This window comes from Anguilla rostrata, chromosome 18 (assembly GCF_018555375.3).
Source record: "Anguilla rostrata isolate EN2019 chromosome 18, ASM1855537v3, whole genome shotgun sequence".
Lineage (NCBI taxonomy): Eukaryota > Metazoa > Chordata > Actinopteri > Anguilliformes > Anguillidae > Anguilla > Anguilla rostrata.
This window is the reverse complement of record NC_057950.1, coordinates 1,263,756-1,283,337: the sequence shown is the minus strand read 5'-3', so window position 1 is coordinate 1,283,337 and position 19,582 is coordinate 1,263,756. Positions and strand designations below refer to the sequence as shown.

The following is a 19,582-nucleotide window of genomic DNA, read 5'->3' as shown; positions in this document are numbered from 1 at the left end:
TCTCATGTAGAAAACATTAGCTTGTTTTTACGTTCTGTGCAATTTTGGCAAATCTTGAAATGAGTTAAACTGTCTCACCTTCCTAGCAATATTGTCTTATTTAGCAAAAAAGTAAAAGAAATCAGATTTTAAGTCTGAATATAAGACTAAAGTGCTTGTTGAGATGGACTTTTTTTGTTTTTCCTGTGAATCATTCACACAAATGACAACAATATTTATTCTTTTCTTTTAACAGGAAATGGGTCGCCATGACGATTTATGGTCCTTATTTTACATGTTGGTAGAATTTGCGGTTGGACAGTTGCCCTGGCGGAAAATTAAGGACAAGGTAAAGCACCAGGGCAACCACTCATATAAACACCTTCTTATTATTAGACTGAAGCCTGCACAGAAATTGAAATTGTAACGGCCATAAAGCCCGATCTTTTCTAACCTGTGTGATGTCATCATGCTAGGTCATCATGCTAGGTCCTTCTGCTGTTTCCTACTGATCTTGTCATCTCAAATTCTCCAGTCCCACAATCAATAATTCTCCCCATTGGACATTTAGCTACGTCTGCCAGAGACAACATCTGATCAAAGTAGCCAACTGCAGGATACTGTGATAGACGGGTCAAATGGACATATAAGGAAGTGCACACGTGATGCGATTGGAGCCAGCAGAACACATTTTTCACAGCATGTTATAGTGTGTTTTACAGTGAGCTCTGGTGATTTGGGAGCTACTGACGTGGCCTCGGTGTGGAAACTCTTGCCTTTACCTGACCGGTCTGTTGCACAGGAGCAAGTGGGACAGATCAAAGAGCGCTACGATCACAGGATGCTGCTGAAACACATGCCTTCAGAATTCCACATCTTCCTGGACCACGTCCTGGGCCTGGACTACTACACTAAACCAGACTATCAGGTGCGCTCCTCGCCCGTACTGGAATATTCCAGAATCGGGCTGCACGTGTGTTAAAGTAGGTGCCTTCTTCAAATATGTGCAGCTAATATTATTCTATCACTAACAGCTGGTTTGTTGACAGATGCAGACCTGATCGGAGTCACTATTTTAGATGTATCTGAGTAATTGCCCTTGTTTATGTCCTTAATAAAGTCATCCTTGCCCTGCTACAGTTGCATAATCGCATTGACATCTGTGTTCTGTCATTTTGCTGTATACGTGTGTTATGTAAGTCGCTCTGGATAAGAGCGTCTGCTAAATGCCTATAATGTAATGTAATGTAATGTTATGTAATCATCCTTTTTCCAATTAACCGGTGCCAGCCAGTGGTAGATGGGCTCCCCCCTCTGAGTCAGGTTCTGCTCCAGGTTCTGCTCCAGGTTTCTTCCTGTTACCTGCCTGGGAGATTTTCCTGCCACTGTCACCCTAGGCCTGATCTTGGGGGGTTTTATTTTCTTGGGGGGTAAATGAAATGTAATGACTGAACGTGAGGGCGGAGTGGGAGTGGCTAACTGCTCTGCGGCCGTCCCGCAGCTCCTGATGTCCGTGTTTGAGAACAGCATGAAGGAGCGCATCATCACCGAGAACGAGCCCTTCGACTGGGAGAAGGCCGGGACCGACGTCCTGCTCTCCACCAGCACGTCCACCCCGCCACAACACAACACCCGGCCCACGGCCGCCATGGTGGGGTGAGCACCCGCCGTACGGAATCCGGGGGGGAGGGGGGAGCGCCCGCCTGTCCCTCGGGGGGCTCCGGGGGGTCTATACAGAATCCGGGAGGGGCGGAGGGGGGATCACCACCCGCTTGTCCCCACTTCTCCCCGGGGGCTCTATGGTCCCGTACAGAATCTGGGAGGGGGGGGGGGCTCCCAGGGTGCTCCCGCGTACCCCGGTACGGTCAAACAGTTCCTGCTGAGTTAGGCTCTGAAGTAGGGTGTTAGACGCAAGTTTAGTTCAGGCTGAGGCACACCCAATAGAGTCTTGCCACTCACAGTCTTCATGAGAGTGAACCCTCCTTGAAATCCTAGATTTGCCCATTAATGCATAATTCAGCCCAAGTGCGTTATGACAATATCGCAGCACTCAACTGTATATTGGGCAAGTATATGCATCATATCAAATGCAAATTGTACAGGTAGTGAACAGAAACCTCTAGGCCCAATATGAGATGGGTTATCACTTCCTGTATATTGTGTGGAATGTCCTGTGAGACAGTTTCCTGTGCGTGTTATGACTCATTCTTTAGCGCAGGTACCTCATAGCAAGCATGCGCGCTTTAGTCACGTCTCAGAAGCGCCTCCTTATTTGTATTCCCCACCTTTCAGCTGGGAACTACAGTGGCTGCTGAAAGGCTGCTGTTCTCCTCCTCTGTAGTGATAAGGATGTCTCTTTAGGGACCGGCTTCTGTTCACGGTGTACAGTGCAGCCCCACCCTACAGGCACACACACACAGACGTGCGCGCACACGCACACACGTGCACACACACACACACACACATGCTCACACACACGCACTCTCTCTCTCACGCGCACACACACCACGTGCACACGCGCACACACACACACTCTCTCTCTTCTCTTTCTCTCATGCGCACGCACACACACGCACACACCCACTCTCTCTCTCTCTCTCACACACACACACAATCTCTCTCTCTCTCTCTCACGCACACACACACACTCTCTCTCTCTCACACACACACACACTCTCTCTCTCTCTCTTGCGCACACACACACACACTCTCTCTCACACACACACTCTCTCTCTCTCACACACACACACACACTCTCTCTCTCACACACACACACACACACACACTCTCTCTCTCGCACACACACACACACACACACACACACCTCTCTCTTCCCCACTCACACACACCAAACTCTTCTCTCCCGACACACATCCACACACTCCTCTCGTCGGCACACCACACACACACACACTCTCTCTCGCGCACACACACACACACACACTCTCTCTCTCTCTCACACACACACACACACACACACCCACCACACACACACACACACACACACTCTCTCTCTCGCACACACACACACACACACACACACAGATGCGGTGGTTGCGTCTCAGGGGACGTCATTATTTTCCGCCGCTCTTCGTTCAGGGGAAAGTTGGCGCCGGGATCTCAGATTGCAGACTCGCAGAGATGAAAGGCCTGGAGGACCGCGGCTATCCCAGCTCTCCCAGCTCTCCTGCTGCAGCCGTGTAAACATGGCTCCCAGGCTGCGGAACGCGCTGTACCTCACCGCCAGGTCGCTCAGTTTCCACACAGATAAAATAAATCTGGCTCCCGCGTCCCGAGCGATGCTTGTGGGAGGAGCTGAACTGTAGTGAGGTTCACCTGCACACCTGGCGTACCTCCAGTAACACCTCACCGCCACTTTAACTAAGACTAGCTTTGCTGACCACTCTTACCTGGATGGCTTGCACTGTGTTGTGATAGAGAGTAATGCTCCTGTAAGAACAGCACTGTGTTGTGATAGAGAGTAATGCTCCTGTAAGAACAGCACTGTGTTGTGATAGAGAGTAATGCTCCTGTAAGAACAGCACTGTGTTGTGATAGAGAGTAATGCTCCTGTAAGAACAGCACTGTGTTGTGATAGAGAGTAATGCTCCTGTAAGAACAGCACTGCGTTGTGAATGCTCCTGTAAGAACAGCACTGTGTTATGAATGCTCCTGTAAGAACAGCACTGTGTTATGAATGCTCCTGTAAGAACAGCACTGTGTTATGAATGCTCCTGTAAGAACAGCACTGTGTTGTGATAGAGAGTAATGCTCCTGTAAGAACAGCACTGTGTTGTGAATGCTCCTGTAAGAACAGCACTGTGTTATGAATGCTCCTGTAAGAACAGCACTGTGTTGTGAATGCTCCTGTAAGAACAGCACTGTGTTATGAATGCTCCTGTAAGAACAGCACTGTGTTATGAATGCTCCTGTAAGAACAGCACTGTGTTGTGATAGAGAGCAGTGTACTGTTGCAGGGGAAGCTATTAATCAGCTCAGAATCTTTCCCATGAACACCCAGAGGGCTCTTATTTATCAAAAATGAAGCGAGTTATTCAGTGATTGATTTTCTCCCCTTGAGAAATAACGTTTCCATACGGGAGTTTCAATCAGATAAAACTACTGGTATGATTTCAAGCACATCACATGTAGCCCAAGGAAACAGAATTAAAGACAAACAGAATTAAGGTGCGATGAGAACATACTACTAAAATCTTAAAACGCTACAGGCAGATGATTTGTCACAGCAGCTGACTACGCTGTCAGTTAAGGCTGTCCTTACTGGAGCATTACTCTCTATCACAACACAGTGCTGTTCTTACTGGAGCATTACTCTCTATCACAACACAGTGCTGTTCTTACAGGAGCATTACTCTCCATCACAACACAGTGCTGTTCTTACAGGAGCATTACTCTCTATCACAACACAGTGCTGTTCTTACAGGAGCATTACTCTCTATCACAACACAGTGCTGTTCTTATAGGAGCATTACAGGAGAGCCGTTTGACTGAAGACAAAGGCTGATGTGAACAGGCAACAGAATTTTACACCAGACTTTGCCAAAACATCAAAAGCCAATAGACTAGTCAGTTAACAAACTGTCTGCGTGATGTGGCCTGACCTTCTGAATCGAGTACAGTTTATTTGATAAGTGAAAATACAATACGCAGATATGCACATGGCACCTGATCTATCAGGATATCGCAATGAAGTCACATGACATATTTCCGTTTGTGGTCCTGAAGACTTGGCTGGGAGGCGGACGGGAAAAGGGCGTGGCATGTTAGCTACTCATTAAACATTATTAAATCAACTCATTCAACACACACATGCACGCACATTCACACACACACTCCCACGCACACACACACAGTGAGGATGCTGAACAGCGCCATCTCCTGGTGCAGGGTGGTGAATGTGACGCCGGTGCCTGGGGACCTCCAGAGGGAGAACACGGACGACGTGCTGCAGGACGAGCACCTGAGTGACCAGGAGAACGCCCCGCCCCCGCCGGCCGCCAGCCGCCACGGAGACGCCAGCCAGCCGCCAGCGGAGGGGGAGCCCTGGGAGGACACCGACTTCAACCGCAACAAACTCAGGATCAGCATCAGCAAGGTAACGGACCGACGTTATCCTAGCGCTCAACCGCAACAAACTCAGGATCAGCATCAGCAAGGTAACAAACCAACGTTAGCCTAGCGCCCCAAGAAACATCAGCGCAAGCAACAACTCAGGATCAGCATCAGCAAGGTAACAAACCAACGTTAGCCTAGCGCTCAACCGCAACAAACTCAGGATCAGCATCAGCAAGGTAACAAACCAACGTTAGCCTAGCGCTCAACCGCAACAAACTCAGCATCAGCATCAGCAAGGTAACAAACCAACGTTAGCCTAGCGCTCAACCGCAACAAACTCAGGATCAGCATCAGCAAGGTAACAGACCTATTCTATTTGATTTCGAAAATGGTTAAACTACACATACGGTATTATTAAGTAGACTCAAAAGATAAATCATTACATTTATTTAATTATTATTGGATTTACTGAAATTATGGACACTGGTTGCATGCAAATAAGTATAGGCTATGTGACGCCTTCGAATTAATCAGCTTGTTACAGCCTACTTAATGATATTGATGCAACCACAATTTATTTTATTTGTGTAGATATGGCGTAGTGAAAAGCTATGCTCAGTTTGCTATTCATCTATGCTACTGTAGTTTAGTTAGCCAGCTACGGGCTTGTAATGCCCAGTGCGGGTAATTCACCGATAGTTTGGGATTTGTGTGTGTGTGCGTGACTTCCTGTCGGCTTCCTAGGGGAACACCACTCCCCCTCACCTGTCTGTCGTCGGTTCCGAGGGGACTCTCCGACCCCCAGTGTGGGAGCCGGCTTTTTGCTCCCGCCCGGCACTATAACACCCGATTCAAGCCGCCACCATTTTGCTGATTGGTTGAGTCGGTAGCTGTAGCTCAGGGGTGTGGTTTTGAGACCCCCGGGCCGGGCGGTTCTGAGCGGTTATTCTGACGGGGCTTCTGGGTCCCTGGAGCGGGCTCTCGTTCCTCCAGGGCGTTGTTCTCCGGGTCTCTGCGGTGCGGCGGGGAGTCGGACGCCGTCGCGGCTGTCCCGGCTGATGGATGACAGTTGGGCCGCTGCCCGTTAAGTGAAGCTACCGCCGCCGCCGCCGCTACCGCTACCGCTGCTGCTGGGGTTTCCTGCCTCTGGCTACAGCCTGACACACAGCAGGGGGAAGCACTCAGAGCAGAAAAGGCTGTACAGTAACGCTTGATTTATACTACAGTGTTCAGTGTGAGCCTGATTGGCTAAAGAGGTCACATGTTATATTTCCAAGGCCTTAATTGGCTGCTGATTGAAAGAAAAACCCCACAGGTACTGCAGTCCTCCAGGACAGGAAATCAAGGTGCTTGATCTAGAGCGGGGTTCCCAAAGTGGATGTGGGTGTATGGAAGGGGGGGTATTGGGGGGGTTGGGCTCAATGTTCCCTCTAATTTTTCATGTATCTGGGCATACACACAAGCTCCCTGAGCAAACTGAGGACTACTGTGAGCAACATTAGATATGCACGCTTTATTTTTAAATAAGTAATTTGGTCCACTTAAAAAAAGACAAAAATCTGAAAAATGGGATGTGTAGATGTTATACAGTATGTGAGAGTCCTGCTTTGGCCATGGGAAGAGTCCTGCTTTGCCTGGCTGAGGGTCCTGTTCTGGAAGATATGAGACATATACACCTTTCAGACATAACATTTTGCTTACATTAAAACATTCACATTTTGCACAATGACTTGTGCTGTAGCTTGTGATACAGTGCAAATTCCTGTAACACTTTGTCTGTAAAATATCTAATTACACAGTTTTTCTTGGCATTTCTACTACCCATAAATGATCTAATAGTAACAACATTTAATGATTAATATCCATAAAGACAAAATCTTAATAACCGTCACTAGAATATGCACAAATCTGACTTAAATTTTACCTTATTTTTCACGTCTGTCCTTCTCACTTCTCCAATGGTTGTACACTTTGTCCAGGTTGATGGCTTCGTCTGCTTCTTGCTTTGACTTTATGCGCATCAGCTGGTCCAAATGTGTCACTTCAAGACGATTTCTGGATTTTGTTTTGATATGCTGAACGTGACGCTTGAGATAGTCCAGCTTCCATTCAGTCCACATTTTTCCCTCTGAAAACTCACTTGCTACTTTGGCATCGCTGCATGTTTTGCAGAGTAGACCTTTCTCACTTGAAAAAGAAAAAATCTCACCCAATTTCACCGCTTTTTCTTCAATTTGCACATACTCCGACAGCCATTCCATCTTAAAAGAACTGCATTTCTTTTTACTGTGGCTTGCTGAGTGGATGTGTCGCTGCCTGTTCGTTTCGCCATGATGCGGGGTTTGTATTAGCATCTATTAACCTGCTAGCTAACCTGCACGGCGCATATAGGCAGGGCCCAGACGCAAGCACCGTCAATGCCATGATTGGCTTCGTACCGTAAGTGAACCGTATCGTATCATTGGCTGGACACCTGTCACTCACTGAGTGAGAAACAAAAAAACAATATTATTGGGCGAATTAATTAGATTAGATTAGGTCTAATATTAGATATGAATTAATACGTTATGTTGATGTTGTTTATGCGCTGGATAGATTTTCTTGTGCGCTGAGAATGTGCGGGCAGTGCGCGATTGCGCACGCGCGCAGCTTAGAGGGAACATTGGTTGGGCTTGACTAAAAAGTTTGGGAACCACTCGGTTACATAGAGCATACAGCATTGTGAACACCCCAAATACTCTGAGCCTCTGCTTCATTAGCTGCTGGATAGTCTGTCTCCTCTGCAGTGTGTGGGGGTGTTTGGGAGCTGCAGTGTGGGGGGTGTTTGGGAGCTGCAGTGTGAGGGGTGTTTGGGAGCTGCAGTGTGTGGGGGTGTTTGGGAGCTGCAGTGTGTGGGGGTGTTTGGAGCTGCAGTGTGGGGGTGTGTTTGGGAGCTGCAGTGTGTGGGGGTGTTTGGGAGCTGCAGTGTGTGGGGTGTTTGGGAGCTGCAGTGTGTGAGGGTGTTTGGGAGCTGCAGTGTGTGGGGGTGTTTGGGAGCTGCAGTGTGTGGGGGTGTTTGGGAGCTGCAGTGTGGGGGTGTTTGGGAGCTGCAGTGTGTGGGGTTTTTGGGAGATGCAGTGTGTGGGGCTGTTTGGGAGCTGCAGTGTGTGGGGGTGTTTGGGAGCTGCAGTGTGTGGGGGTGTTTGGGAGCTGCAGTGTGTGGGGGTGTTTGGGAGCTGCAGTGTGTGGGGGTGTTTGGGAGCTGCAGTGTGTGGGGGTGTTTGGGAGCTGCATTGTGGGGGGTGTTTGGGAGCTGCAGTGTGTGAGGGTGTTTGGGAGCTGCAGTGTGTGGGGGTGTTTGGAAGCTGCAGTGTGTGGGGGTGTTTGGGAGCTGCAGTGTGTGGGGGTGTTTGGGAGCTGCAGTGTGCGGGTGTTTGGGAGCTGCAGTGTGTGGGGGTGTTTGGGAGCTGCAGTGTGTGGGGGTGTTTGGGAGCTGCATGTGTGGGGGTGTTTGGGAGCTGCAGTGTGTGGGGTGTTTGGGAGCTGCAGTGTGTGGGGGTGTTTGGGAGCTGCAGTGTGTGGGGGTGTTTGGGAGCTGCAGTGTGTGGGGGTGTTTGGGAGCTGCAGTGTGGGGGGTGTTTGGGAGCTGCAGTGTGTGGGGGTGTTTGGGAGCAGCAGTGTGTGGGGGTGTTTGGGAGCTGCAGTGTGTGGGGGTGTTTGGGAGCTGCAGTGTGTGGGGGTGTTTGGGAGCTGCAGTGTGTGGGGGTGTTTGGGAGCTGCAGTGTGTGGGGGTGTTTGGGAGCTGCAGTGTGGGGGGTGTTTGGGAGCTGCAGTGTGTGGGGTTTTTGGGAGCTGCAGTGTGTGGGGGTTTTTGGGTCTCACCCGCCCCCTCTCTGCCCCGCAGACGCAGGTGGCGGCGGAGGAGGAGCCCAGCCGGGGGGCGTGTCCCGTGTCCCCGGTGCGAAGCGCGCCCCCGGAGTCGCCCGGCGGCCAGGCGCGCTCGCTGAGATACCGCCGCGCCACCAGCCCCGAGTCCGAGCGGCTGTCTGCCGCCGAGGGCCGCGCCGAGGCCTACGACAAGCGGTGAGCGCCCCGTCCAATCCCCTGCTCCCATTCAGCCTTCCCGTCCAATCCCGTGCTTCCACTCAGCCCTCCCGTCCAATCCCGTGCTTCCATTCAACCCTACCCGTCCAATCCCATCTACCTATTCAGCCCTCCAATCCCGGTCTAGTGTCTGACAGTAATGAGTTTGTGCTCTGTGGTGCTGGTCTAACAGTAATGAGTGTGTGCTCTGTGGCGCAGGTCTGACAGTAATGCGTTTGTGCTCTGTGGTGCAGGCTGACAGTAATGAGTGTGTGCTCTGTGGCGCAGGTCTGACAGTAATGCGTTTGTGCTCTGTGGTGCAGGCTGACAGTAATGAGTGTGTGCTCTGTGGCGCAGGTCTGACAGTAATGCGTTTGTGCTCTGTGGTGCAGGCTGACAGTAATGAGTGTGTGCTCTGTGGTGCAGGCTGACAGTAATGCGTTTGTGCTCTGTGGTGCAGGCTGACAGTAATGAGTGTGTGCTCTGTGGCGCAGGTCTGGTGTCTGACAGTAATGAGTGTGTGCTCTGTGGCGCAGGTCTGGTGTCTGACAGTAATGAGTGTGTGCTCTGTGGTGCAGGTCTGACAGTAATGATTGTGTGCTCTGTGGTGCAGGTCTGACAGTGATGACGTTGTGCTCTGTGGTGCAGGCTGACAGTGATGACGTTGTGCTCTGTGGTGCAGGTCCCGTATGGACATCCTGGGCTCTCCCTCCAGGCAGGTGTACTCGTCCCAGCCGGCGCAGATGCTGTCAGTGGACGTGGCGCCGGGGGACCGGCAGGCCAGCGGCCGGCAGGAGGTGTCGGCCTCCGTGGACCACGAGGCGCTGAGCAACGCCTTCCGCTCGGTGCCGCTGGCCGAGGAGGAGGACTTCGACAGCAAGGAGTGGGTCATCATCAACAAGGAGGCGGAGCTGCGGGACTTCCTGCCGGGGGCGGAGCCCACCACCTCGGGCACCACGGACGAGGAGCCGGAGGAGCTGCGGCCAATCGAGGAGCAGGAGGAGCGGCGGCGGCTCGGGGGCGGGGCCGGAGGCGGGGCCGAGGCCGTGGTCCGGCCCAAGACCCGGGGAATGCTGACGGTGGCCGAGGAGGAGGGGCATGCCCCAAGCCCCACCCACTCGCCCTGTCACTCACTGCCTTTCGCCCGCCCACGGAGGAGGGAGTCGGAGCCCGACGGACCCCACAGACAGGTAAGAGGCCTCCACACCTGGGCGTACCTGACTGAGCGCATACCTGCTCCCTCTGCCCACCTCATTTCCATGGGGTTCTGCGCTGGCTAACGCTAATGCTAACGCTTCAGTTTGGCTGTCCATCCCCGGTCCCTGTGGCCTCAGGCTTCTCACTCTGCCCTTGGGAAACGGACGCACACGTGAATAAATGAGTATTTCATCCTATTCACTGGAGCTTACGGATTTCATTTTTCTGTTTCACGCAGAGTAAATTACATCACGTGTCACAAACGTGATTATTTTACTTTCTCCATACTTCCTTTCTCTTCTCATTATCCCTTTATCAGTCTGCCCATTTATTTTAAATTGCTGCATGAAGACCATTCAGCGGCTTCAATTTGACCTCACGACCTTTGACCTCATACTCAATTTGAGCTTGTGTTTGGCTTCCATTTTCATTCAGTGCTTGCATGAATGTGAAAAGGTCTGTTAGTATGGCTTTGTGTGGCTTAACGTGGGGTATGCAACGCTTTCCAGTCTGTTCCTGTTACCCTGTCACAGACGCTGTTTAGCCGCACTGCTAGGGGAAAACCTTGTACATCCATGTGTTGAACAGGGAAGTGTGAACTAATGCGGTTCACACTGGCCCTGAAATATTAGTTTATTATTTTCTGTTGGGGTTGGCTGTGGTGTTGCTGAGGGGGAAATCAGTGTGGTTTTATGATTGCGTCGGTTACCACGCACTTTAGCTCATTCGGCGTCCCCTATAAGACGCTCACGGCAGTGGACTCTGAGTGATTAGTCCTGCTGTGAATGTCAGGTAGATATTCCCCTCCTGAGTGTGGAAACAGGGCGTGCCAGCAGACTGCTTCAAGTCACACTTTCATACAGCACTCAGGCATTTCACCTAAATGCAACTGAAGTGTTGCTTTCAGATTAGGGACAATATTTCATTTCATTCTATCAGTGTGTGTGTGTGTTCATAGAAAATTTTAAGATTTTTGTTCATTTTGTTTGGTAGAGAATTACTGGAAATATGGTCCCCACTTGGCAGGTACAGTGTGATCCCCGTTAGTAACATAGACGTGTGTGTGTGAATGTGTGTCTGTGCACACGTGGGTGTGTGCACGTGTGTATGTATTCATGTGTATGTGCGTGGGGATGCAGGAAAGTTGGCAATGTACCCGTGCATTTTCACTGAAGCCCTTGGCTTCCTAGCTCATGCTAGCTTGTTGTTGGCTACTGCTCTCTGGCATGATTTCCTATCTGTAAAGTTAACTCCACTTACCTGCAGCCTGGCTAGAGATTGGTGTTCTCATGTGCCAATCAACTACCATCGCCACACACAGACAGAGCTACATATTAGACCCAACCACCTGTAGTCGCCTTTTTTTAAGGTAGACTGCTTGTCATCGACATAGATGATTAACTTGGCCGGATCGCATTTAGTTAAATACCACCTTAAGTGTCTGTTTACCACTGGCAGGTGGGAAAGCCTAATTTCATTGAAATTCTGCATGAGGGTATGTCATTTTACTGACACGTACAGATTCAGCATATTTGAAAAGCATGTTTGAACCAGGTGTCACACACAATCCTTACATAGATTGGGTAGATAATATTTGCATGTCTAACCTTTGTTGCAAGACACTCTCATTTTACATCTACTTTTAAGTTTTGGTTCAACCTTTTTTAAATACCTGTACATGGATTGGGCAGGCACACTTTGCAAAAAATATATTAAACAAAATGTTCTTGCAGACATGAATAACGCTACTAAGGATAACAGTAAATATAGCCGAAACTGCAGTGATTTCGGAACAAGCTTAAAATGGCTGCCACGGTAGGCCCTTGCATGATTTACTTCGTTCATGGGTACTTGAGCCAAATCTTTTTCCAGTTGAAGAGAATTTCTCATCCAAATTGAATATATTTGCAGTATTCAAGTGATTCTGAATTTGAATAATGGGTGTTCAAGTCAATTCTAAGGTGCCATTAAGTGTTTTTTATAGCTGATATAATAGCATATAACAGCTTTATATCAGGATCAACCCTGTAGCTGCGTTGAGATATTGGAATGGTGAAGAATGTATATGAGGTAAAAATAAAAAATAAAAAATTTAAAAAGACCTCACATTTCTAAATAAACATTAAATGCACTGGTGGGAATTAATTCTGTTTAATATTTTCTTGCACTCTCATTTTTGTTGATAGTGATATCAACATAAAGATAGTCAGAACTGCCTGAAGATATGAAGTGAAGTTCATGCGTCTAATCAGATATTACTGCTAACTGTGTGTATGCCTCAGATCTGTCCGAGGTGTTATTATCTGAAGTTTGTGAAGACTGTGTTTCACTCTTCTATGTCCTGATATCTCTGTAAAATTCCAGTAATTAGCCTGATAAGCCTTAATACTGAGAGCATATGCAGAGAGCATGTTTAGTAGCTCTCTCAGTGTGGGCATGAGTTCAGCTGTAAGCAGAGTTGACAGCAGTCTCATGTTTTGTATTGCAGCTCGACGGCTTAATTGAAGTGACTTATGAAATTAGAATTTGTCAGCTTGTATCACATTAGCGTTGTGGAGCCTGGGGACTGTAGTTTTTCCTCTTTGTCCGTGTATCACAGTTATGTTGTTGAGCTGGGGACTGTAGTCTTTCCTCTTTGTCCGTGTATCACAGTTATGTTGTTGAGCTGGGGACTGTAGTTTTTCCTCTTTGTCCATGTATCACAGTTATGTTGTTGAGCTGGGGACTGTAGTTTTTCCTCTTTGTCCGTGTATCACAGTTATGTTGTTGAGCTGGGGACTGTAGTCTTTCCTCTTTGTCCGTGTATCACAGTTATGTTGTTGAGCTGGGGACTGTAGTCTTTCCTCTTTGTCCGTGTATCACAGTTATGCTGTTGAGCTGGGGACTGTAGTTTTTCCTCTTTGTCCGTGTATCACAGTTATGTTGTTGAGCTGGGGACTGTAGTTTTTCTCCTTGTCTGTTATGTTTTTTCACAATCCGGCCTGGCAGCTCATTTAGAGTGTAAAGGCCAGACAGAGACGAGAGACTGTCTTTATTGAATAGAAACACTTTGAGAAGATGACCTGTTTGAGTTAAGAGTCTGAGCCTGAATATACAGAGACTTAATGGTGACCGCATGGTGCCTGCATAACTAATGCAGCTATGTAGTTATTGATTTGGATGAATCAAAAATCCAACATCTCTGGCACTCCAAGACCAAGGTTGTCAACGTCTGGCACAGGCAGTTAAAAATGCATGCATTGCTATTTTCACACACATGTAGCTGATATATACAGTATAGCCAAACCACTGTCCTTCACCTTATGCTCACAGCTAGCTGGTTAATTCACATTGGCTGGTTTTCTAGTTCCAGTCAGCCAGCTGAATTAACTAGCAGTACAAGCTGTAGTATCAGTGTGAGTGCTAAAGCTGTAGTAGCAGTGTGATTGATCAAGCTAGTATCAAGCTGTAGTATCAGTGTGAGTAATCAAGCTGTAGTATCAGTGTGAGTGGTCAAGCTAGTATGAAGCTGTAGTATCAGTGTGAGTGCTAAAGCTGTAGTAGCAGTGTGATTGATCAAGCTAGTATGAAGCTGTAGTATCAGTGTGAGTGATTAATCTTGTATCAAGCGGTAGTATCTTGTCTAATATTGTTCAGAGAGGCCCAGAATGGCCCAGAGATCTGTTTGCTTTATCTACCGTGCCCTACCCCGTCAGCATTCTACGTAATCTCTTCTAAATAGTGTTCTTCCCACACAAATCCCAAAAATAAGCCTGTAATTATTCCCCATTGACTGTGTATCTTTGCCATTATGTGCTGGAGGAGGATCTCAGGAAGCATTATGGCCCCTGCCTTCTGCTGTACAGAAATACCCAGGCTTTCTGTTCACATCGCTGCTCTGACAGAGTGGTGCCTTTGCCTGAGATAGTGCTTAAATGGACCACACGTCACTTTACTGGAGGGGAAAGGACCCAGGGTGCCGTGTGTGTGGGATCAACAAGAAGAAATAAAGCGTTTGACGTAGGCTGTTAAAAAGCATAGTCCTTACTTCTGTCTCATATATTCAGCTTCCATTTAAACAGGGTGGCGAGCTGTGTACTGAAAGGGTGTTTAATTCCGGTTAGTACGAGTCATTTCGTAGTGTCTTTCTGTGTAGGATGTGTAACAGTGAATTTTTATTTTTATTGTACACCACACAGCACTCGGTAGGACCGTGTGGTCTAAGAATGTTCAGACGCGAGTGGGATTCTGAGTTTTGACGGCGCTGAACGCGTTGCCTCTGGATGACTGAGCTGTGTAGCGCGTGCATTAAAACGATAGCCAGCGACAGGCTAACAGCTCTCCAGTCCCCGCAAGCTGACTAACGTACATTTTCACATCCGCACAAATGTGGCCCTGTCATTTTTATTTTTTTTCAATTTGTCATAAAGGCGTTTTCCATCAGTAAGTCGTCTCACATTCGTACCAGATAAAGAGAGACTTCAGAGTCTCTGTTTGATTCCGTTCTCCTTCAGCGGAGAGAGATCTGTAGCGTGTGCAGAGAGAGAGAGAGAGCGAGGGAGGGACAGGGAGAGAGAGAGAACTTTTTAAAAATAAAATTTTTAAATAAGAGAAGGACAGAGCAGGAGGTAGTCTTCCCCGCCCCCCGGCCTGACCCCTTTTCCTCCGCTCTTATTGGTCTTTTTCAGTTGGAGGAGGAAAGGCAGCATCAGTCCCAACACTCTTTCCAGAGGCCCAACCAGTTGAGAAGGCTGGCGTCCTATGTCTTCTCCTCCTCAACTCTGGAGACGGAGCAGTACCCCCACCCGGGGGGGTCGCTGATCCAGCGCAGCCGCTCGGCGGAGAGCAGCCCCGCCCGCGGCCCCGCCCGCCGGCACCTGCCCCTGGTGCCCGGCAGCCCCCGGTCCCGCCACTCTGTGCTCAATACGCCGCGGCTGCAGATCCAGCAGATGCTGGCCAAATTAATGAACAAGACGTGAACCAAAGCCCTGTTCCCACGGAGACAGACAGAGAGACAGAGACAGAGAGAGAGAGGGAGGGGGAAAAGAAGAGAGAGAGACCTTTTTTTGTCTTATTCATGCAATAAACGCGGTCTGCTCCGCTCTCGGATGCTGAGCGCGGCGCGTGAGCTGCCTTTTTCGCGGGCGGCGGATAGCGCCCGTCCGGAAGGGGAGGGGGGTTAAGGGGGGGGGGGAGAGGTTGGGCCAAAGTCAGACTGCAGCCGCCCCCGGCAACAGCGGCAGAGGGAAGCGTTTTCCCGCCGTCTGCCTCCCTGAGAGAGCGAGCCGGCAAGCCGAGAATGACCTTCACTGTCACCCCCCTCCCCCAGCCCCCCCCCCCCCCCATGAGACTCCCGTCCTTGTACATTTCCATTTATTTTTAAAAGCAAGATAAGAGACTGCATTTCCATGTTTGTAACCGTGAGCGATTGTTAGGTGTAGGCCAAGTCCATATCGTGTCCATCAAATTCTTTGTTGAGGATGTCACCCTGGCGCACCCCGCCCCTTCACGCCCAGGCGCGGGTGGGGGGGGGGCTTAGAAAGATCTGGGGAGACCCGCCCCACTGCTGTCTAATGCTGTACTGCAATGGGCCTGTCCCGCAGCCTGAGTCTGGGTCTGTGCATTCGGTGCCTCTACTGGTGCTGTGAGGACAACTGTGCCTCCCTAGAGAACCACGGCACTCTACCGCACACCGTGTGTGACCGTGAGGGCTCTCTACCGCACGTGTGTGACCGTGAGGGCTCTCTACCGCACGTGTGTGACCGTGAGGGCTCTCTACCGCACACTGTGTGACCGTGAGGGCTCTCTACCGCACACTGTGTGACCGTGAGGGCTCTCTACCGCACACTGTGTGACCGTGAGGGCTCTCTACCGCACACTGTGTGACCGTGAGGGCTCTCTACCGCACCGCACCATGTGACCACATGCACCACCAGTGTGTGACTGTGTGCACACGTGCAGTCAGGTTCTGGGGCTGTTTAAAGAAGAGACCAAATTATTCACAAGTATATCTTATAACTAACAGCATTTTGAATTTTGATCTATGTAAATTGAATCTAAATTCGTAACATTGGTGAACAATTTTAATAACGTCCCTTTTCTGACTAGCTTTTTGACTATTTCGATTATTCGATTTTTACAATCTGTGACAGAAATATTTGAAATTGCCGATGGCGCATAATGCAGGCCAGGATTCCGCACGGCTACGCGTTCGAGGTCATGGCGGGCTTGCTCTGTACGCATGCTGTGCGCATGCTACCTGTGCTGCCAGGATGACATGGCTAAACAAGGAGGGTCTTTGCAGTCTTCCAAGCATTCTCCAAAAACAAATACTTGTGTAGTCAGTGAGAAGGCTACTGTTTTGCCATGGTACTGTAGGGGTTTGGTAAATGGATACATGTATTAGGCTAAGAGCGACCAGAGTAATGGCTTTTATAAGGGTCATGGGATTGCTGTAGATGACAGAGCAGTTTCTTGCCCAAGACTCATCCTTACAGGATGGCGTCATCCTAACGGGCCGAAATGGCTGTTTTTTTACCCAGAATGCACTTATACAACAGGTGTTATTATTGGCAAAAATAGCCTTAATAATGTAGAATTGCGGCTGCAGGCATTTGGAAGGTCAGTCAGACGGGTTTGATATTGGGGTCTGGTTGGGCAGTTAGGTGGATCGGTGGCAGAGCATCTCATCTGGCCGTTGGCTGGGTGGCAGTAGCCCGTTTGCCCCTCAGTAGTAAAGCTGTGTTTTGTCTAACGGCCATGGATGGACTGAGATCTTGTCCAGGGGGCCGACCTGCGCTGGTCAAGCCAAGCTCCCCATCCAAAGAACCGCCCGGATTCGAACCCGATTTCCATTAATGCCATACGAGGGAAATCCTGAACTTTCAGTCAGCCCCGCTTATGATCCATCATTTGCGTTGAACCAGTGGAGATCCATAATCTGCAATAAACAGTCTGCTTTATTTTTAATGCCACTGGTAGGGACGGCAGCGTTGTATGTGTTAATCCTTCCTGGTTATTTCCATGTTGTAGAGTCTGTACGAGGTCGTAGGTCCTCAGTCTGTGCACATATTGGTGTATTTACGGTAGCAAGGTGTAGTTAGTCGTAGGTGACTGGTATATGCAGCAGTTACAGAATGTGAAATGTAGTCGTAGAATCACACTGAAGTATCTGAATATTCACTACTGCACTTTATTTTGTCATGAACGGTGGGAGAGTATATTCACCGAGACTGAGCGAATTCACTGATGTGTGAACGATGGACTGAAGAACCAGTCAAAGTGGTGAAGGTGTGATCACAGGGTTACAGAGGGATTGAGCTAAAGGGCTTTTTTAATTTTTATTCTTTCACTTAAATAATTAGGGGACCTGTCCATCAGCGCTCAATCTGCCACTGAAACTAAAAACTGCAGTGCTGGGAAATACCTTGAAATGGAGGCCCTGATTAAACAAAAAAATAAAAGAAATTGCTTTTGACTATATGTGGAAGACAGATGAGATTATGCGTTGCGTAAAGGTCTTTTCCCATAAGATCTCAGCACACACGTCAGGAAATGCGACGGTGAGCGTGGTTTGTTGTTTTGGTCTGAAAGTCTGTGTTGTGCGAACGCTTGGGGTCTTCGGTGAGCCTTCGTGGCTAGCTTGCGTTACTGTGTGCTATTTAAAGCCTGACTCAGTCAGTCCTCCAGTGTGGATGCTTCAGATGAGAGAGCTTGAGTGCGTCAGTACCGGGCGCCGGCGTGGGTGCGGATGCTAAGGGCTAAGTTCATGAACGGCGCAGCGGTTCGGCTCCGTCCACAGCATTACACAACCGCGCGATGCATAGCATAGCGTAGCATTTCCTGCTAATGTAGCCACTGCGCTAGCGTAGAAGCACAGCAGAGCGTAGAAACGGTTTGGTTTAATTTCAGCAGAAAAAAACAGTATAAAAAGACAGTAGATCTGGTGTGTGTATGCAATGAGGAAATGTGTCACACAGCAGCCCATGGAGGAACAAATCAGACCGACTCCGTGTACAGCAACATCCCATAAAATAAAGCTAAAGGAAGAGAAGTACTGTACATACACTCTGGATATTTAGAGAAGAGGTGAATAGCTGAATACTAATAATCATTGTCCTGATTTAGGACATTTATATGCAGAAGAGAAAAGGCAGATATGCTTTTGTTTGCTTGACTGGACTGTGTATATTGACAGGCATCACTAATGTAAGCTGGAAGAAATTATTTATCTAGATTTCTGTAGGACTATTCAGACTTTAAAGGGGGTTGTAAAAAATTACTAAGATAAATGCACTAGTCGTTGTTGCTGTGGGGAGGAGCATCAAAACTGGCTAATAATGATGATAATAATAATAATAGTAATATGAGCTATGTATTGATTGCTGCAGTTGTTATATAGGTCTGAAACTGTACGCAAAATCATAGTTCATGAATGGAGTTCTTGCACTTATTTGTCTTCAAGCAGTTCAACATCGTTAGAGCTGCTGAACCTTGATTCTTCGTCACTGTATCAGATATTAGGAACCGTAAACAGAAGAAGTCCTGGAAAACGACATTTGAATGGTTGCCATGGCAGCAGTTTCCATGGGCCACATGTTTCTCTGCTTATCAAGCTGTTTGGCGTAATTACTGTTTTCCTCATCCATAGTAATTGAGGCTATGTAAGGATTCAGCATTTCAGTATTGCTATTTGAGAAAAGTCTATATACATATTCAGCCTTTATTTAGAATTATGAAATTAGTATTTATTTAATATTGCTATTTGCGTTAACGAGAAAACGCTCACCCAGCCATGGTGTAGAGTTGTAGATGGCTGTGCGTCTGGCTGCACACGGGCTGGGGGGCGGGGGGGGGATATATGACTCAACAGTATTGCCTTATTCTTGATCACATCAGGTCTTTATGTTGCGTGATTATTCATGTTGTCTTCTTTTAAATCAAGCCATATGCGAGTTATGATTTATGAATGCATGCATCGCAAAGCCATTCAGAGGAAGATGTGTGTTGTACTGCACTACACAACAGCTGTAGATACGGTAAATCATTTTTGCCATACAGGAATGGGTTGTCGTGGTGAAATATCATTGAAAATTTAGATTTTTAAACTGCCAGCATTCTGACAAACACTCAGTTTCTACATTAAAGGCAAATCATTTTTTAATTATTATTTAGAAACCAGACATTTCAGTGTGTGCTTTCAGTGATTCTGAGCAAAATGTATGATTGAACGCAATGGATCCTTGTTATTAACATTCTTTAAAAAGATGTAACTTTTTGTTTCTGGTAT

General features: G+C 48.3%; 1 protein-coding gene and 1 long non-coding RNA gene across 4 annotated transcripts in view; one reads left to right on the top strand and one right to left on the bottom strand.

Annotated features, from left to right (window-relative positions):
- Positions 1-19,582, top strand: part of LOC135245212 (tau-tubulin kinase 1-like) — a 58,442-nt gene that overhangs the window by 26,056 nt on the left and 12,804 nt on the right. For all 3 annotated transcript variants that reach the window (XM_064318130.1, XM_064318131.1, XM_064318132.1), the window contains 6 exons: positions 236-328; positions 782-907; positions 1,481-1,635; positions 4,888-5,095; positions 8,939-9,117; positions 9,800-10,307. In XM_064318130.1, the coding sequence (XP_064174200.1) occupies positions 236-328; positions 782-907; positions 1,481-1,635; positions 4,888-5,095; positions 8,939-9,117; positions 9,800-10,307 (1,269 nt within the window). The remainder of the gene's footprint in view (positions 1-235; positions 329-781; positions 908-1,480; positions 1,636-4,887; positions 5,096-8,938; positions 9,118-9,799; positions 10,308-19,582) is intronic.
- On the bottom strand, positions 6,549-7,124 carry LOC135245216 (uncharacterized). Its single transcript, XR_010327178.1, has 2 exons — positions 6,980-7,124; positions 6,549-6,707 (listed from the first exon to the last, which is right to left on the bottom strand). It is a non-coding gene; the product is annotated as an uncharacterized LOC135245216 (long non-coding RNA).